The following is a 19,881-nucleotide window of genomic DNA, read 5'->3' on the forward strand; positions in this document are numbered from 1 at the left end:
TTTTTTGTTGGTCATGGGAGAACTGTGTGCTAAGTTTGGCCCAATTCCATCATTGGTGGAGTTCAGAATGCTCTTTGATTGCAGGTGAACTATATATCCCAGCAACTACAACTCTCTAAAGTTTGATTGATTTGGTTGATATTGGTTGTCTCATTGATTTCTATTAGTAATGAGGACAGCCAAAGAGAAAGCAAGGATCACATTTTGGCGGGAGTGCAACAATGGGAAGGGATGGAACTATAAGACAGCCAACGCAAAGGAGCCGCCTCCTGGCGTTGCTCAACTTTTTTGACTCCTCCGAGGACCCGTTGGGTTTCCGGAAGTGCTGGCGTTGCTAAGCAGCGCGTTGCCAAGCAACGTTGCAGCGTCCTCCTCGGCCTTGCCAGCTCTAAGGATGGTGGACTCGGAGGGCGACGCTTTGCGGGGGACCTTCCCCAGCTTCATGGCGGAAGGGACGATGCTCAGCCAGCGAGGAGAGCTTACCAAAGCCCTCGCCTGCTACACCTACGTGAGAATATTCGGGAAGGGACGGGAGAACAAGGGGGCATCTACACTGTAGAATTAATGCAGTTTGACAGCACTTTAAGTGCCAAGTCTTAATGCTATGTGGGTGTACTTTTGGAAGGCCTTTAGCCTTCTCTGCCAAATAGTGTGTGGGCCTCATCAAACTACAAATCCCAGGATTCTATTGCATTGCGCCATGGCAATGAGAGTTGAAATTTAGTTTAAAGTAGTGCCACTGTAAAACATTAAGAATAATAATAAAACTATAATAATGAAACTTTATTTATACCCGCCACCATCTCCCCAAGGGACTCGGAGCGGCTTACATGAAGCCAAGCCCAATAACACAACAATAAAACAGAAAAGTGATAAACAAAACAATACAATGCAATACAAATTAATATAAATCACATATAACAACAACACACAAGGATTAAAAACCTATGGCCGGGCCAAATGTAGTAATTTAAAATTTAAAAATAACCCTAGGCATGAACAAGGTGGAATATATCTGGAAGGAGGGTTTTAAGAAGTGAGCGCGCAGTCCAACGCAATCCAGTAGTTAAAGTGCATTGGTAAGGGCATTTTGCTGGGAATTATTTCTTTATTCCGGGAAGGCACACTGGAACAGCCACGTTTTCAGTCTCCTCCTAAAGACTGCCAGAGTTGGGGCATGCCTGATGTCCCTGGGGAGTGAGTTCCAGAGTCAAGGAGCCACCACAGAGAAGGCCCTGTCCCTCGTCCCCACCAATCACACTTGCGATGGAGGCAGGAGTGTGAGCAGGCCCTCTCCAGATGATTGAAGAGATCGCATGGGTTCGTACACAGTGATGCGGTCACGCAGGTAGGCGGGTCCTAAACTATTTAGGGCTTTGTAGGTAAGCACCTGCACCTTGAATTGGGACCGGAAAATGAATAGCAGCCAATGGAGCTCCTTAAACAGGAGGATTGACCGCTCCCTGTAAGGAGCACCAGTTAACAACCTGGCTGCCGCCCATTGTACCAATTGAAATTTCCAGGCCGTTTTCAAGGGCAGCCCCACGTAGAGTGCATTACAGTAATCCATTCTGGAGGCGACTAAGGCATGAACCACCCTGGCCAGATCCACCTTCACGAGGTACGGTCGCAGCTGGCGCATGTCTTAATTGTGCGAAGGCCCTCCCAGCCACCGCCGACGCCTGAGCTTCAAGCGTAAGTGATGAGTCCAGGAGAACACCCAAGCTGCGGGCCTGTGACTTCAGGGGGAGTGCAACCCCATCCAACACAGGTTGCCACCCTATACCCAGATCTGGAGGACCTCTGTCTTGTCAGGATTGATCTTCAGGATTGATCCTCATCCAGACAGCCACTGCGGCCAGGCACTCATCCAGCACCCGAGGGGCTTCCTTGGAGTTAGGTGAAAAAGAGTAGTAGAGTTGGGCGTCATCTGCGTAGAGGTGGCACCCAACTCCAACACAATATTGGAGGGAGTACACCTTTTGAAGTTGTGAGAACCATAAGATATCTCTGTTGTCATCTGTGAAAGGCAGAAGAAAAGGGAATGGTCAGCTAGCTACTGTGATAATACCATTGACGGTGAATACCATATATTTGTTTGTTAGGCCCTGCAGCTCCAGCCAGCAGACAGGAACTGCCTTGTGGCCCGCTCAAAGTGCTACCTAAGACTAGGAGATACGGAAAATGCCTTGAGGGATGCAGAAGACTCGCTGGCAGCTGACAAGGAATTTACCAAGGTGGGCAACTAGTAGATCAGGAGGCTTACTTTAATCTTAAGGGCTCTCTTACTCAGTTCATTAAGGAATTTTTGGATGAATTATGTGAAAGATGTTATAGATATTTTTCTCCTTATTTATTTATTTATTTATTTACCTATGACATTTATATGTCGCCTTTCTCATCCCGAAGGGGACTCAGAGCAGCTTACAAGTAATATGTAAATACAATATATTATATAACATAGCATAATATTAGTATTATACAGGGTGAGGCAGCATAACTTCCTTTTTTCAAAACTTAATAAAACCCATTGTATGACTCAGAATTTTTTTATTTTTTTTAATAATGTAGGCACATACCTAAAGTTTTGTTTTACGTAGTTTTGAAGATCAAATTAAGTAGGTGACATCCCCCACTCTCCATTATCCATACATTGAGTAAACTGATTTCTAGCATTTGTCATGACTCTTGCCAGCATAGCAGGCGTTATGTTGGCAATTTCTTCCTGGATGTTGGTCGTCAAATTTTGTAGGGTCCTTGGACGGTTCACATAAACCCGGGATTTTAAAAAAACCCATAGCAAAGAATCATAAAGGGCCAAATCTGGAGAGTGGGACGGCCTCTCCAAATCTACTCGAAAAGTAGGGCTCAATGGCAAAAGCACGCTCCTCACTGTTCCATGATGTTCCATGACGCATGATGGTGACTGAACTGTGTCAGCACAAAACTTCCGCCTCTCGAACAAGACCATTAGTGCTCTGCTACGTCTTCAACCGACTGAATGGCGCACATTTTGAAAAATGAAGTTATGCTGCCTCAGCCTGTATATTACTATATTGGTCTACACCATTATACTGTAATATTATTAGTAATATTACATGTAATATAAAGTTGCAGTTACTGGGATTTATAGTTCATCTATTATTAGTAATATTGTAGTTCACCTACAATATTACTAATAAAATTACATGTAATATTACTAGTAATATTACATGCAATATAAAGTTGTAGTTACTGGGATTTATAGTTCATCTATTATTAGTAATATTGTAGTTCACCTACAATATTACTAATAAAATTACATGTAATATTACTAGTAATATTACATGCAATATAAAGTTGTAGTTACTGGGATTACATTATAATATTATCAATATTATATGTATATACAATATATTATATTACATTATAAGCACAGCACAGGAGACAAGATGGAACTGTTTTCCTAGCCCTCTCTTCACTCTGGACCCAGAGCAGCAGTTGGACTCCCAACTTTATCATCCCACAAAGGACAAAGTGTAGCTACCAACTGGTTTAGAAAAAAATATTTTGTATGCAGCATTTATTTGGGATTCAGTAGCGCAGTTGAGGGAACTCCTGGTGGTGCAGCAGGTTAAAACGCTGAGCTGCTGAACTTGGTGACCGAAAGTTTGGTGGTTCAAATCCAGGGAGCAGGGTGAGCCTGCTGTTAGCCCAAGCTTCTGCTAACATAGCAGTTCGAAAATATGCAAATGTGAGTAGATCAATAGGTACTGCTCTGGCAGGAAGGTAGTGGCGCTCTATGCAGTCATGCCAGCCACATGACTTTGGAGGCGTCTATGGACAACGCTGGCTCTTTGGCTTAGAAATTGAAATAGGCACCACCCCCCAGAGTCAGACACAACTAGACTTAATGTCAAGGGGAAATGTTTACCTTTACTTAGGGCAGTTGAATCAGAGTTGAATTCTTTGATAGGACTCCCTTCAGGATAGATAAAAGTTGCAAAGGTGAAGACAGAAAGGAGAAGCTGCCCTTCATCTGTGCTCAGCGATCAGACTCTTTGAGTTGGAAGCATCTTGAAGAATATCGGATGTAGGAAGAAGCAATACTCTTATAGTTGTTGCTTGCTGTTCATACAGACATACATGATGTCAATGATGTCTTTTTTCTTCTTCTAATTTTGTTCTTTGTTACAGGGACTATACCAGAAAGCTGAGGCCTTATACACCATGGGGGATTTTGAATTTGCCTTAGTCTTTTACCATCGAGGCCACAAGCTTCGACCAGAGTTGCAGAAATTCAGACTGGGCATTCAGAAATGCCAAGAGGCAATAGAAAATTCTGTTGGAAGTATGTCATTTTATTTTTATTGGGGGTGGGGTGGGGTAGTATTACATTTGTTTTTGTTGCCCTGCATTTGACCAAAAAGGACATACATGAATGAAAGGTACATTGTTAACAAAAAATAAATATGGTTAGATATTTAGAATCTATTAAAATATATCCAAAAATGAAATAATAACAGGGATACTAACAGTGATGGAAATACTGTTTAGGACGGGTAGATAGGAAAGCTTTATTTTAGGAGGAAACCCCTCAGAATTATTTTTGTCATTTGTACTTTGTTTGGACTGAGGTAAACAGTCCAATTTTACTATCTTAGGTAAGTAGTAAAATAAAGTCTGGACTAAATTTGGTAGTAAGTTGACAGGGCATTATTTGTATTATGAAAATGAGACAATCTTCTTAACTAATCACATCAGGTGGGGCAAAGAACTGGACCCATTTAGGAGTGACTCTGCTTATTGTAATTGGAACTTTATTCTAAAAGAGCTCTCTCCCCCCCCCCCCATTTTTCCATTTAATAATTGTTTTTTCATGTAATGATTTTGCCTTTTTCAGTGTAGTATTGAAAAAGGCAAAATTATTGGAGAAGACTAATCATTGGGAAAAACTGAAAACAAAACAGATAGCAAAAACCTTCAGTTCATGTGAAGTATGATTTTATTATTTGTATTATTTTATAGAGTTGCCTTTCATGTCATTTTAAGAAAAAATAGCAAATGTACAAAAGGTTAAGAAAAAGATAAAAATGATATTGGAATATTTTTCCTTGCCACTCAGGCATGCTTTTTTACTAAATGACTACATGGCATTGTTTGCAGCAAGTGCTTTCTATAACTTTTCTCACCCCTTGAGAGTATATTCTCTGTTTCTAGGCCCTTCTTCTGTGAAACTCGAGAACAGACCGGACCTCTGCTTTCTGAGTCGTCAGGCAGAGGTATGGTCTCTGTTTCCAAACTAGGTGTCTGGCTGTTCACTTAAGAGGGAAGAGAAACCATGGCAAGTAGCCCAAGGCACTAGGAAAGGTTGGAGAGGGGATGATAATGTGAGGGTTTGCAGAGGTTGTAATGGTACATTGTATATCTCCTCAAGTCAATGTTCCAGTGAGTATTAAGCACTGCTTCAAACCCTCTCCAGGAGCATGTTGCTCAGGATGAAAAAGGAATAGCATAATTTAAAATCACTATTTTTAAACTTGCCTCTTATGTTTAAACTTTGTTCTGTGTATTTTAATATATGTTGCCAAAGGCTTTCAGGGCTGGAATCACTGCGTTGCTTTAAGTTTTCTGGGCTGTATGGTCATGTTCCAGAAGCATTCTCTCTTGCCATTTTGCCCACATCTATGGCAGGCATCCTCAGAGGTTGTGAGATCTGTTGGAAACCTCACTTGCCTAGTTTCCAATAGAACTCACAACCTCTGAAGATGTCTGCCATAGATGTGGGCAAAATATCAGGAGAGAATGCTTCTGGAACATGGCCATACAGCCTGGAAAACTCACAGCAACCCATTATTTTAATATATATTTTGTATAAATATGTTTCAATACATGTATTTTACAGCATGTTTTTAGATGATTGTGTGTTTTAGTGATATTGTAACTCACCTCGAGCCATGAGGAGAAGCGGGTAATAATAATAATTATTATTATAATTATTATTATTAAATTATTGTGATAAGAAGATATTGTGATAAGAAGATTGCAATCTGCAAAACAAGGTTTTGGTAGTTGTCCTTTGCTATATACATAAATGTGGTTGTAATAGTAGTAGTAATATCAATAATAGCAAATATGCTGTTTGATCATTTCCAAGATATCTAATTTCCCAAAAAGAGTTACAACTCTCAAGGACTGAAAAAAGGAAGCCTGGCACTGCAGAAGCTAAGCACCTGTCCATTGGCTACTGCTTTGAGTAGCAGTGTCCTAAAAAGAACTTAGCAACAGCCCAGTCAAATCAAACTAACCCACTAATACTGTTTAACATGCTACTGTCCAAAGATGTTGACATATTGATTCGAGTACTAGGGTACACATTTCTGATTGTGTGGTACATGTATATAACAGTTTAAATAATTGTGTTCATGCTAGCGCTGTTTCAAAGAGAAGGCAAAATTTAAGATTTTAAAACTGGAAATACAGGGCTGCCTGTGTTTACACAGGAAATATTATCCCTTGTAAACATCTTGACACTTCCCTCTTGTTTCCAAGAAGAGGTGTGTCGATATTTTTCTGTTGTTCCTGTGCAAATTGATTTCTTTTTTATGCTGCATTAACTCAACCTACTAAGGAAGGGTGCTCTCTCACACCCAGTGTGAAAAAACTATATGAGAAAAATTCCTACCCCCCTTGTATTAGTTAATGGCTTGGAATATATTCTCCTCATTTTTCACCAGTTTCTTCATGTGAGAAAATATAAGTGGTGCTATAGCAGGCAGAAGAATGTTAGAGCAGAAGACTGTGTGATTAAGTTATTGGTGCTAGAATTTCTTAACTTTGGCTATATTGTATCTTAAGCCTTTTCTGAATGTTTCAGGGTTCTAAATGATCAGTTACAATATCTCATGACTTTGTTTATTCTATGAAGATATTTTAAAACAGACCAGCGTGTAATTTGCAATATTTAGCCACCTTGTGTTACGTTGGGAGAAAAGCAGGATATAATTACTTAAACAAATCAGTGAAATAAAGGATAAATTAGCTTGCCTGTCTAGTTCCTATTTCACAGAGGAGTGTTACAGCAAAATATAGGAAAAGTAGTCTTTGTCATTGTAAATATTTTCCCACCATTTTCTATTCTGACAGGCCAGAAAAGCAAAACAGAAGCTTACTATCAAATTTACCAAAAAGGATGCTAAATACCTAAGTAAACAACAGGAACCTGTAAGAAATGAGAAGACCGAACGGCAACTCCTTGGGGAACTCTATGTTGACAAGGCTTTTCTGGAGAAATTGCTCAAGGATGAAGGTTATCTTTTTCTCCATTTTGGTAGTGTTGGACATGGGAGCCTCAGACCTGTGAGTCTCTCAAGTTATTCTATAGTTGCAAGTTTCCCTTTCCTATGATCATCTCTGTGGGTTGCAGGGATGCTATGATTTATAGGGATTTCCTAAGCTGTGTTTTGGAATTCTTCAGTGAGATCAACAAAAGCAGGTAGATATCCACAAAAACCGTTTTATTGTACCAGAAAAGTATAGCTATGGGTGTGTCTTATAAGTAGGATGTTCACTGAATTCATACAGCAGATAGCAGAGTAAAAAAGGCCTTGCTGGTGCTTTACATTAACTGTTTATATTTTCTGACGTGCCCCATCGTTTTTTGGAATTTGTCAACTTCCTTTTAAAGAAAAATGAACGCAGTGAACATAGAATGTGTCACTGAAGATAAAGATTTTGAAAGCTATTGCCCTAAGGGTTATGAACAACATGTCTCTGTGAGGTTTCTTACAGACAGAGCAGTGCCATACTCAGGGCCATATGCAAAGAGACTCAAATATAATGCCAAACCTCAATTTTACATTATATATATAAACATCAAAGAGCTTTGGGAACACATACTTTCTAGTCCACTCAAATACTTTGATTCTTTCCACTGATCTTGATTAGAGACAAACCATCGTTTGGCATTTCGTCTGACCTAGCAAGTTGCGATTTTCCCCCTTGGTTAGCAAATGATTATGATTTATGGTTTGCATTTGTGAGTCAAGCAAGCAATCTTTTGCTCAATGAATGAAACAAATGATGATTTGTTTCAAACTTGGGTGGGAAGGAGGAAACTGGAAGTACCAAACATGTGGAGGGTGAATGCACAAAGCAAATTTGCCTCATTGTTGTTCATGTAATATTAACCATGGGTTCACCTTATGTATAGCAGGGGTCCGCAAACTAAGGCCCAGGGGCCAGATACGGACCTCCAAGGTCATTTACCCAGCCCTCGCTCAGGGTCAACCTAAGTCTGAAATGACTTGAAAGCACATAACAACAATAACAATCCTATCTCATCAGCCAAAAGCAGGCCCATACTTCCCATTGAAATACTAATAAGTTTATATTTGTTAAAATTGTTCTTCATCTTAATTATTGTATTGTCTTTAAGTGTTTTTTTCCCACTTACAATTAAAATATGTGCAATGTGATAGGAATTCATTTATGTTTTTTTCAAATTATAATCCGGCCCTCCAACAACTTGAGGGACTGTGACCTGGGCCTCTGTTTAAAACGTTTGAGGACCCTGATGTATAGACTACCTCATCAGTTTTATTGCTATGTGCCTTGATGGTATTCACACTTGAGAGCAGATATAAATCTTTGAATTATGTATTAAACCAGAGATTCTCAAACTTTTTAAGTTGGGGGGCAGTTCATGGTTCCTCAGATTTTTGGGGGGTGAACTATAGTTTGGGAAAAAATGAACTGATTCCTATACACACTGCACATGTCTTCTCTGTAATGCAAAAAAAAAAAAAAACCCCCCCCAAAAAAACCCCACACAACACAATGAAAGACAAAAAAATATTTTAAATGAAAAACAATTTTCAGCAACATAAACTTACCCATCTTTCAATGGGAAGTGCGGGCCTACTTTTGGATGATGAAATGGTCAAGTTAATTAGGATTGTTATGTGCCTTCAAGTAATTTCAGACTTAGGGCAAACCTAAGTCTAAAGTTTATGACAGGGGCCAGGTAAATGACCTTGGAGGGCCACATCTGGCCCACTGGCCTTACTTTGTGGACCCCTGTATTAAATAAAAGCTAGTGTTGTATGTGGAACTGTTATTGCATGCACGTATCTCAGTAAAGACAGAATTGTATATTCTAGAAGACATCTGCTTGAAACCCAACCACTTTGATAAACTATCAAATGATTCTTTCTTTCCTTTTTCTTCTTGTAGACTTGATAAAAAGCACTACAAAGCAAGGGGTAACTGTTGGAAGCTTGATCCAAGAAGGACTTTCCTACCTGGACACCCGCACGGATTTCTGGCAACAGCAGAAACCTATATATGCCAGAATCAGAGACCGAAAACTGATGCTTCAGAGATGGACCAGGGATCAAAAGCGGAAACCCTCTGAAGTAGCTAGATATATCCTGAAAAGCATGGAGGACATTGATATGTGTAAGTGGCTTAGATGATAAAATGTACCTATGGAAAGAAACTTTATTTCAAGGACTATTTCACTCTCCAGATAAAAGGGAATTTTAGCAGAGTGTGTTCCACCATTGCACACATATGATTGAGAGACCTTCATGTATTTTGTGGTTGATTGTGGTTTACACCCTGGATATGTACTTTTGTGGCATATATATGATTCTTGCACCTATACAGAGATTCTATTTTCAGTATTGGCCGTGCCGTTTGGAGACCCTGAAAAACATTTGAAATAGTCATAGCCTGTTGTTTGTTGGAACCAAAACCTTGAATGGGGGAGATGTTTAATGAGAGACATATTTGAGGGGAACAATTAAATCTAAACACAATGTATTTTAAAATATTTATTTATTTATTTATTGAAATAGTCATACATTTGTGTTTGTTGTGTACATTGCAATATTTTCCAGCTATACCTGTTCCATAATCTTTTCTTTAAGGGGTCACAGTCTTCTATTTGAATAGTACATATAAAAGCATCATAGCCTCTAAATTAGTATCCTCTTCCTCCTTGCCTATAGTCTTATAAGATGCCCTATGTACATTTTTAGTTTAATTTTACATTGAGATGTTGAATCACTGGTTGCCATTCATTAACAAAGTTCTCTAATAATTCTCCTTTTAAGAGTAGTTTTTTGTCCATTATTAGCAAATCTGTAATGTATTTTTCCCATTCTTCTAAGGGAGGTACCTCTGAGATTTTCCAATATCTAGAATATACTATTCAGGCTACCACTGTCACATAAAACAATTTCCCCCCAAATTTCCTTTCTAATTCTTCATCTGGCATGTTCAAAAGTTAGATTTGTGGTGTCATTTTGAAATTTGTGTTTAACATCTTTTTGAGATATACATTAATCTGTTTCCAGTAGTTTTAAAAACTTTTTTGCATGTCCACATGTGGTAAAATGTGCCATTTTCTTTCCCATATTTCCAACATTTGTCAGTGCAATTGTACCCATGTTTTCTTTTTTCCTCTCTTCACCAACAAGTGCTCACCAGTGGTTGCCCTGGAAGAAGCTGGCAGAAAGCTGAGCAAGTACTAAAAAAGATTCAAGGTTTTGATGATGATGAGATTCCTAACAGGAATGAGCTGGTTGGAAACCTCTACAGCTGTATTGGAAATGCTCAGATTGATATGGGAAACTTGGAGGCAGCTTTACTGAGTCACCAGGTGGACCTGGATATTGCCAGAGAAAAGTAAGAGAGTACCAGGTTGGAGAAGGAAGGTGGGTCACAGATAACCAAGGATATTTTGAGGTAGCAATCCACTTTTAAGATCTCTTGCTTTTTTCTTTCCTGCAGTAATTTGATTGATGCTGTCTCTAGAGCCCTGGACAATATTGGACGAGTCTACGCCCGCATGAAAAAATACGAGGAAGCCATTGAAACGTAGGTTGAAGTCAATAGCTAATAAGGTTTTCCATGTCTTCTACATTGGGCACAATCTAAAATAAGGTGGAATTGTTGATGAACAGATGTTGATGAGCTGTAACTCCCCGCAGTGTAACATAATGAGGAATGCTAGCAGTTGTAATTCAACAACATCTGGAGGATTGCATAATTCCTGCCTTCCCAACCCTGATCTAAAGTCAAACAATTTACTATAGCTCAGTTCTATAACAGTATAAACTGAAATTTATTTAGCTGCCATGGTTTCATTTTTGGAGGAGCAGTGATGTGTAAACAATGAAACCTTTCAAATCTTTGGTAGAATCAATAAGAGTTAAAAGAAAGCAATGGTATACTAAGAACTTGCTATGAAGGGTTGATTGCACAAATGGTAGTGTCACATAGAGAAGATGAGACATAAGTCTAGAATAGGAGAACACCTAGCACCGAGATGGAAAAGTTATGGCTTACCAACTGCTGCTCTGGGGCCAGAGTAAAGAGAGGGGCAAAGAAGATAGTGCCATCTTGTCTTCAGTGTCATAAGTTGGGAGCCTTTCCCCCCAACACCAACTGCTATTTTGGGACCAGAGTAAAGAGGGGTCCAGGAAGATATTTTATTTATTGTATTGTATATTACTTGTAAGCTACTCTGAGTCTCCTTCGAGGTGAGAAGGGCAGCATATAAATGCTATAATAAATAAATAAATATGGATTCTAAATCCCATTGTCAAGACAACTGGTCCAGTAAAAGTGGATTTGTACTGTCATAATATTTGGAAGATCACAGATTTCCTGAATGTCAGTAACCTGGGAAGCAATTTGCCAAGGAGTGCAGAAAATTATCCATGGAGGGTAGAAGGGTTGCTTTGGATGAGGAATTACAACAAGGATTTTCTGCTGAACTGAGACCTTTTGCTAATGGCATTATAGAGGATTCTTGGGATGTTTAGAATCTGGATCCTGCATTTCTAGAACTCCATATTAGTAAATGGTGGTGATGTAATTGCAGGCATGCTGAAGCATGTTCATTCACTGTCATTTAGTAATATGCGGCATGATCATCCACATTTTTTTAACATCTGTGGTGAGTCCTGGAAGCAAACCATTATGAATATTGTGGTTCTCATATTTATATGTCCCAGACCCTGACTAACAACTGCAGTTAGGCTTTACCCTTCCTCACTTCCACTTTCCACTCTCTGTTGCATGTCACTGATTTCTAGACCTGGCCTAGGAGGCTTCTGGGGCAAGCTGCTGAGTGTTTAAACCTCAAGAGAAACCTGGAATGCTGCAGGTTTCTCTTGAGCAGCTGTTTGGAAATAAAAGCTAAAAGGCTTTTAGCTTTTCTTTCCAAATAAAATAAAATACAAACAAATTTAGTTCCAAATAAAATAAGGAAATAAGGAAGGGGGGGTGGCTTTTGCTGCAGTGATGAGCCTAATAGGGACATAAAGAAGAGATGTGACTACAGACAGGGGAAAAGATTGGTCTTCAAAAGATCTAGAAAGCTACCAAAGCAAGCTAAATTTTTCTGTTCTATTTTACAAAGCTGGGAAGAGAAGATTCCACTTGTGAAGAGCAATTTGGAGAAGACATGGCTGTTTCATGAAATTGGGAGATGTTACCTCGAGCTTGATAGAGCCATTGAAGCCCGGGACTATGGCGAGAGGTCTTTGCAATGTGCAGAGGAGGAGGGGGATATTGAATGGCAGCTCAATGGTGGCGTGTTGGTGGCACAAGCACAAGGTGAAAGCAGTGTTGGACAAATGTCAACAGTTTTCCTTACCAACAGGGTTGTGTCCCCAGTGCAATAGGACTGTTGGTTCTTGCCAGACAGAAGCTCATTTACCATTATTTGGCTGTGTGATGGACCAGTTTAACAAGAGGATTCATTGCTTCTTGTAGAATATTTCGAGTTCGGAAAACTTTTTTTGTACTACAGTTCACTACATGTTTTAAAAGCTGCAGTTCTAAAGAGAAATTTTCCCAAGCTCTGGAAATATTGCCTCTGTTGAACTTCTACTTGTCTTTCAGGATAGAGCTTGTGTCAGCAAACATGCTGGCAAAGTGTGTATGTGAAAAAGGGCCACTAACAAGGCAAGCCAGGCAGCTGTCTGGAGTACCAGAAACACCATGGTGCTCACTTCACTGTATTTAAGAGATCCACAACTTGTGGAAGAGCTGTAGAAAGACACTTTGGCTGGAAATACACTACCATACAATGCTGTTTGTAACTGCATTATATGGTCAGTGTAGACCTGTATAATGCAGTTCAACTGCATTCAACTGCATTATATGGGTATATGCATATAACTGCATTATATGGCACTGTAGATGCAGCCTTAGCCAACTAGGGATTTTATTTCCTGTATTCCAGGGAATACAATTCTAGTACATTTTGTTGGCTGCCTGGGGCACAAGCACTAAAAAGGATAAGGCTATCAATGGCTGCCAGATAGGATAGTTATATATATATCTCTCCAGTGTGGAAAGTAGTATGCCTGTATATACCAGTTTCTGAGTAACATGCATGGGGAGTTCTGTTATTCTCAAATCCTACATGTGGGCTTTGCATTGTGCTATCTGGATAACAGTTGAGACCAGAATTCTGGGTCAAATAAACCTCTGGTATGATTTGGCATGGTACTTTTTATCTGCCTAAAAAGTGACAGATACTAAAAATGAAAATGAATGAAGAATATCCTGAACTTTTGTTGCACTGCAAAATATAAGAAAACATATAGTTAAGTCTCCATATTGACTGAGATTAGGGACAGAGGACTCCCTGTGAAAATGAAAAATTGTGAATAAACAAATTGCTATTTTTTTAACCTGAGAGAATACCTCTCTATAATTTTCTAAGTCTCCAGGATTCTTATATAGTCAATGCCTGCTATAAGTTCACCATCAGAGGACTCAAAGATTCCTAGAGTTTTCTCTCTATAAAACTCTAGGTCTTCCAATATTAAATAAGGAAGTAGTCTATAGAGTCACACTGGAGGAGCTAGAGATAACATTGTAATCAAATATGTGCATAATCAGATCTGCAAAAGTCAGAACCATAAAAGGGGGAAGGGAGTAGTCAACTGTAGTATTAACAGGTGTTTTGTACTTGTCAGAGTTCCAGTAATCATCTAGCAATGCATTACATAGACAGAAGATTATTTGAGTAGGCTTTCTGAAGTTTACAGTTTTTTTTTACTTTGCCTTTTAAAACAAATAAATAAACAAACACAATTGTTAATACACAGTGAAGCTGGAGAATTTCCACTCAGCTGTTGAATACTTCGAGGCGGCTCTGGAGAAGGCAAAACGTATCCATAATGATGCAGCTCGGCAGGCAATCATTATTGTAAGTGACTGTCTATAAGTCAAATAGAGTGTTCCTGGGGCGGGAAAGGATTGGAGCTGGAGGCTAGGATGAATAATTATGTTTGGTAAAATTCAGGGCTAGGGCTTCCAAAAACATGAGTTATGATCTCACCCGCATTGCTGAAAGAGAACTATAAGCCTATGATACTTTGGCTAGTTGTAGACTCAGTAGCGACAACCTGAAGGTTGAAAAGTCACTGACAATGATCATGGAGATATAAACATCCATAAACATACTGTATTTCTTTGATTATAAGACACTATCTATTGTAAGATGCACATAAATTTCAGTACCACCAACAGAAAAAACTATACACACATAAATCTAAGTGTGTGCATGTGTGCGCGCGTATGTGCGTGTGTATAAAACATAATATGTGTATGTATGTGTGTGTATATATATATATATATATACACACACAAACACACACTAGTATATGTGTGTGTGTGTGTTACATAATATACGTGTGTGTGTTTATATATGGGGGGAAAGTGCCTCTTAGAAATGAAGAAATACAGTACATAAATAAATATGAACTGAGAAAAGGGAATAGAGTTGCTGCTAGAGCAAGGCTTGGGGAGCAGCATGAAAAAATTGCTCAGAAAGACATTGGTGCAGCATGAATACGGCATCTGTGTCATAGGCGATGTGCTGTTCCAGTATTAGTTCTGAATGATAGGAAAGTGGCACATCTAGAAATGGATGAGGGATGTGATTTCTTAAAGGTTGTGGTGAAGAGAAAGAGTCTGAATTTTGAAGATCAAAGAGGCTTAGACGACAGTTCTTCTAAGATTTAATTGGCCATGATAGAGAAATTCAACCTCCTTTTTCAGAGGCAGTCTACCTCTTGATGCAAGGAAAAATAATGATGAGAAGGTCCCTCAATTTAAGGGCTTTGTAGAAACTTCTGTTGGAAGCAGGATGCTGTTTTAGAAAGATCTGTAATTACTCTCAGCAGGGTTCTAAAAGCTGTGTATGGACCCGTACCTAATACTGTGGTTGAACAATTTTATTGATTCAGTGATCCCCTTCTCTGCAATCTACCTGATACCAAACAGACATCATCATCATCATCATCATCATCATCATCATCATTATTATTATTACCTTGCTTTATCTCCCCCGAATGGGACTCAAAGTGACATGATGATACAATTCATCTGACCTATGTAACAGTTTCCCTTGCCAATTAGTCAACTGGTTTATGTGCCACGACTGTCTTGACTATCCTACTATTAAATTGTTGTTGTTCATTCGTTCAGTCGTCTCCGACTCTTCGTGACCTCATGGACCAGCCTACGCCAGAGCTCCCTGTCGGCCGTTACCACCCCCAGCTCCCTCAAGGTCAGTCCAGTCAATTCAAGGATGCCATCCATCCATCTTGCCCTTGGTCGGCCCCTCTTCCTTTTGCCTTCCACTTTCCCCAGCATAATTGTCTTCTCTAGGCTTTCCTGTCTCCTCATGATGTGGCCAAAGTACTTCAGCTTTGTCTCTAGTATCTTTCCCTCCAGTGAGCAGTCGGGCTTTATTTCCTGGAGGATGGACTGGTTGGATCTTCTCGCAGTCCAAGGCACTCTCAGCACTTTCCTCCAACACCACAGCTCAAAAGCATCGATCTTCCTTCGCTCAGCCTTCCCTAAGGTCCAGCTCTCACATCCGTAGGTGACTACAGGGAATACCATGGCTTTGACTAGACGGATCTTTGTTGCCAGTCTGATGTCTCTACTCTTCACTATTTTATTGAGACTGGACATTGCTCTCCTCCCAAGAAGTAAGCGTCTTCTGATTTCCTGGCCACAGGATAAATAGCAAGTCCCAAGTAACTGGACTTGCTCCAACAGATGCATTCCTTCCTTGTGTCATCGTTCTTTAAACAGTAACAATATTCCTATCCCCCACCATCCTGGTTATGAGTCTTCTCTTGTGAAGATACATACTAATAACAATGTTGCTGTATGCAAACTGCACATTAAAGAATGAAACCATATTTGTGGGAAGAGAGTTTCTCACAAGGCCTGCCTAGTACCCATTTAGGTATTTTGGTTTTTTGTTTTTTTTTTTGGACAGGCCCTGGATGATACCAACAAAGGATATATCAAAGAATTGAGAGAAGAGCAGAGACGTGAGAGGTTGCGTGAATTGGGAGGTTTGTTTATGCACTTTGCTTTATATTTAAGTGAGGACTAAGAAAGACTTGGTATGTCCCCAACACTGTTTTTAAGCTGCCAGGGTGATATTAAGTATCTAAAACTTTTCTGTTAGTTACTAATCCTGTTGCATACAGATGATTTTACACATTTTGAATTATATCTTACTTTGTATGGTATAAACCAATCAGCTTATTAAGCAGGTTTTGGAGTTTCCTAGGGTTCCATAGGGCAATGCCTTGCCCCTCACTTCTTGTACATGGTTTTTGAAATTAAATATGAAGAAAACTCCAGATTAAATATAAGTGAAAACTAGCAAGTTCCCAAGGATTTTCAAGAACCTCTATGACATACTATGAATGATGCCCAAAATATCATGTAGTAGTATGGAGAAAAAGATGGCTCCTTACACATACAACAATACCAAAGACAGGGACAGAGCAAGAATTATAAAAGTGCCCAAATAGGACAATAATGTTGTTTTTTTTCCATATGTATACATGACAACAGAATGTAGGGCTCTCTAATAGTGCACTGCAATTGTTAGCAGCCCTGTTCAACATCATTTGGAAGATATTTCTTTTGCATTCCTGTTATGCGGAAAACAGGATTAAAAATATAGTGAACCCAGGGACTCTAACCAGTGCTGGACTTTGTTTAAAAAGAAAAATCTAGGTATTTATTTGTTTACACCAGGTTTAGCATCCCTAAAACTTGCTCTAATGATCTAGAAAATGTTTTAGAGCTTATTTTAAGCAGCTAAAAATACTGTATGTTGGAGGAGCTGAAAATACCAATGTGTTTCTGAGCTCACATTGTATTTTGGCCCAATATTTAAAATGCTCTATCCCATCTGGAACAAAACATAGTTGAGGTAAGAATGGGTTCATTGTCAAGACCATGTTACCCAACAAATTATAAAATAGGCTAAACCTATATATTATATAATATTATTATTACATGAGCCCGACCAGCCTTTCAAACTGTCCAGCCCACATGTAGGTAGCGCCATTAGTAACTCATTTGCACAATGGAATAATGTGGAATCGGTTGTGTCAATGCGTAGGATTGTGTTTATAGGTTATGTTTATATTTTAATGGCTACTCAGTATGTTTTATGTTTTTGTGGAAATCGCCCTGAGTCCCCCTAGGGGAGATAGAGCAGTATATAAATAAAATTTTATTATTATTATTAATCAATATACTTGCAATTAAAGTAACAAATGCTTTGGGAAATCCCAGTTTTTGCCATTGGACAGATGGGCTCTCTAACAGCATTTTACATTTTAAAATAACTCACAGAACAAGTGCAACACAGTAAGCATCGGAATGCACCAATTCATTAATTATGTGCTTGAGAAACTTTGTAAAAGAGAGTAAACAAGGGAAAATAAGTCAAGGGTTGATATGGAGATGCCTTAAAGACTTTGGACCTATGTTGCCATAAAATGCAGTTTGAATATGCATTATATGGTCACTGTAGACGCATATAATGCAGTTAAAACTGAAAATCTTCATTGTACGGCAGTGTAGATCTAACTTTTTACATAGCTGGAGGTGTTATATTGCCGCTGACCAGTAGATGGTAGAATTTCACCAGTTTCTTTCTCATTGTTGCACAGGCAGGTCTACAGACTTGCTTTTGCTCATGGCTCACTATACATTTTACACATTGTTTGATGTTATTCTTGAACTACTTTGGTAATGAGCCCTGATTTTAACTCGCATGAATGTGCCATCATTACTCTTTTTCTTTATTTTTCTGGAAATAAAGACTTGAGGATTAGTTCGTTTAACTCCATTCCTTTTACTCCTCAATTAACCATGTAACCAAATTTTCAAAGATCAGTCACATAAGACAAAGATACTTCATCAAGAAGCCCAAAACAAACAACGTAAAATCCAGGTGATGAGTCTTGTCCTAGACTATGCTAGTCTTCCCCTAGTTTGGAAATAGTATTGTTTTAACCTGTCCTTCCTCACAGCCTCATCACAATAAGAACAGATTCTGAGTAACCCTAAACTGTAAAGGTCAGAGTAGGCTAAACTAGCAACTCCCACCCCTTTCCTCTATGTGGACCCACATCATCATTGTCAAAGGACTTTGCGAATCATCACTTAAACAATTTGTTTTGAATATGTATAACATAAAAAGAAAGAAGACATAAGCACATAAAAAAAATCTCATAAGTCCCTGCCAGGCCCCTTTACATTCAGATAGGCATCAAAGTCCAATGTATAGATCTCCAGTGGTCTGTGAACCAGATGGTAGGAGCCACTGGGGTACACAATTGTAGAGAAGATCAGTTTTGAAATTCTGTATCTTCTATAGAATTGGAAGATGAGGAAGAAGAAGAGGAAGAAGCGATTGCAGAAGAAGAAGCTGAAGCAGAAGAAGAAGCAGAAGCAGAAGAAGAAGAAGACAGCCAAAGAGATATCTATGATTTAAAACCAGAAGAGGACACCACAGAAGAAGGCGAAGAAAGAGAAGAGTATGACATAACTGAGTCAGAAGGCGAAAAACAGGTATCAAGCTCAGAGGGAGGAGAAACGTTTACATCTGAGGATGGGGAGATAGAAGAGGGAGAGGGAGAACGGACTCAAGGAGAATCTGAGGAGGAAGAGGAGGAAGAGGAGAGACCAGGAGAAACAGGGGGAGAAACTCAGAGAACAGAAGAAGATGACACAGAAAAGTCAAGCAAGGATTTACCAGGATGAGGCCTGTGAAAGTTTTGCTCATAGGGACGCTTGCTTTTTAAGCTTGGAATTGTTTCAGTTCAATATTTTTTCTACCTAGCCTACTTGTGGTGCTTTCAGTACCTTGAAAATAAAACACTTTTCAGTTGAGATTTTAGGGGAATTTAAGAAATGCATAATTTTATGTAAAACACTTGAAAATCTAGAATTTGTCTAGGTTATTCAGGAATTCATTTGGCCATTAAAGATATATCAAATGTTGCCTGTGGTTAGATATTGCAATATTTGCTTTCCCCTGATCAACTGGATTAATTACGATAGATATTTTTTGCAAGCTAACTAGCTGATTGCATAATTTCATATATTAGTTAATGCCATATTGAATGTAGAGGAGCAACAAGCATTGGGAAAGTTGTGGAGAAGGCAATTTAAAGGTTTTGGGGGGCTCAAATTGCCTAGTACGTAGATACATCCACAAAATTATCTCCAGTGGACAACTGTAGTGAGACCAGGAAGCATTTCTGAGGCAGCAATAATGCCCTCACAGTTTTGTTGCTTTAATTTGGGGCAAGGGGTTTATATACATGAAAATATAGAGGGCTACTTGTATTTTAGATTAAAAACAAAACTATAGGAGTATGCTCCTGCACAAATAAAGAATTCCCAAATTCATTATTGTTGATTTCCAAGAGTAATGTTGAGAGAAAGCAAATCTCTGCTGCTGCCTCTCTCCTTTCAGAAAATTAAGGAAAGGCAGATTAGAGATAAAACACCACTACTACTCACACTACTACCACATAG

General features: G+C 39.1%; 1 protein-coding gene across 1 annotated transcript; it reads left to right on the plus strand.

The window, feature by feature from the left end:
• Positions 1-360: 360 nt before the first annotated feature.
• ODAD4 (outer dynein arm docking complex subunit 4) lies at positions 361-19,735 on the plus strand. The gene is made up of 12 exons (XM_060783149.2): positions 361-508; positions 2,106-2,237; positions 4,177-4,330; positions 5,200-5,261; positions 7,126-7,288; positions 9,214-9,438; positions 10,464-10,671; positions 10,777-10,863; positions 12,413-12,609; positions 14,115-14,215; positions 16,304-16,382; positions 18,716-19,735. The coding sequence occupies exons 1-12, from the start codon at positions 395-397 to the stop codon at positions 19,099-19,101; spliced, it is 1,908 nt and encodes a 635-aa protein (XP_060639132.2). The 5' UTR covers positions 361-394; the 3' UTR covers positions 19,102-19,735.
• The last annotated feature ends 146 nt before the right edge of the window (positions 19,736-19,881 follow it).

This window comes from Anolis sagrei, chromosome 6 (assembly GCF_037176765.1).
Source record: "Anolis sagrei isolate rAnoSag1 chromosome 6, rAnoSag1.mat, whole genome shotgun sequence".
Taxonomy (NCBI): Eukaryota; Metazoa; Chordata; class Lepidosauria; order Squamata; family Dactyloidae; genus Anolis; species Anolis sagrei.

Coding starts and splice junctions, on each gene's coding strand:
- ODAD4 (XM_060783149.2), top strand. CDS start 395: ATGGTGGACTCGGAGGGCGACGCTTTGCGGGGGACCTTCCCCAGCTTC. Junction 9,439..10,463: donor CATGGAGGACATTGATATGT/GTAAGTGGCTTA, acceptor TTCACCAACAAG/TGCTCACCAGTGGTTGCCCT. Junction 12,610..14,114: donor GTTGGTGGCACAAGCACAAG/GTGAAAGCAGTG, acceptor GTTAATACACAG/TGAAGCTGGAGAATTTCCAC.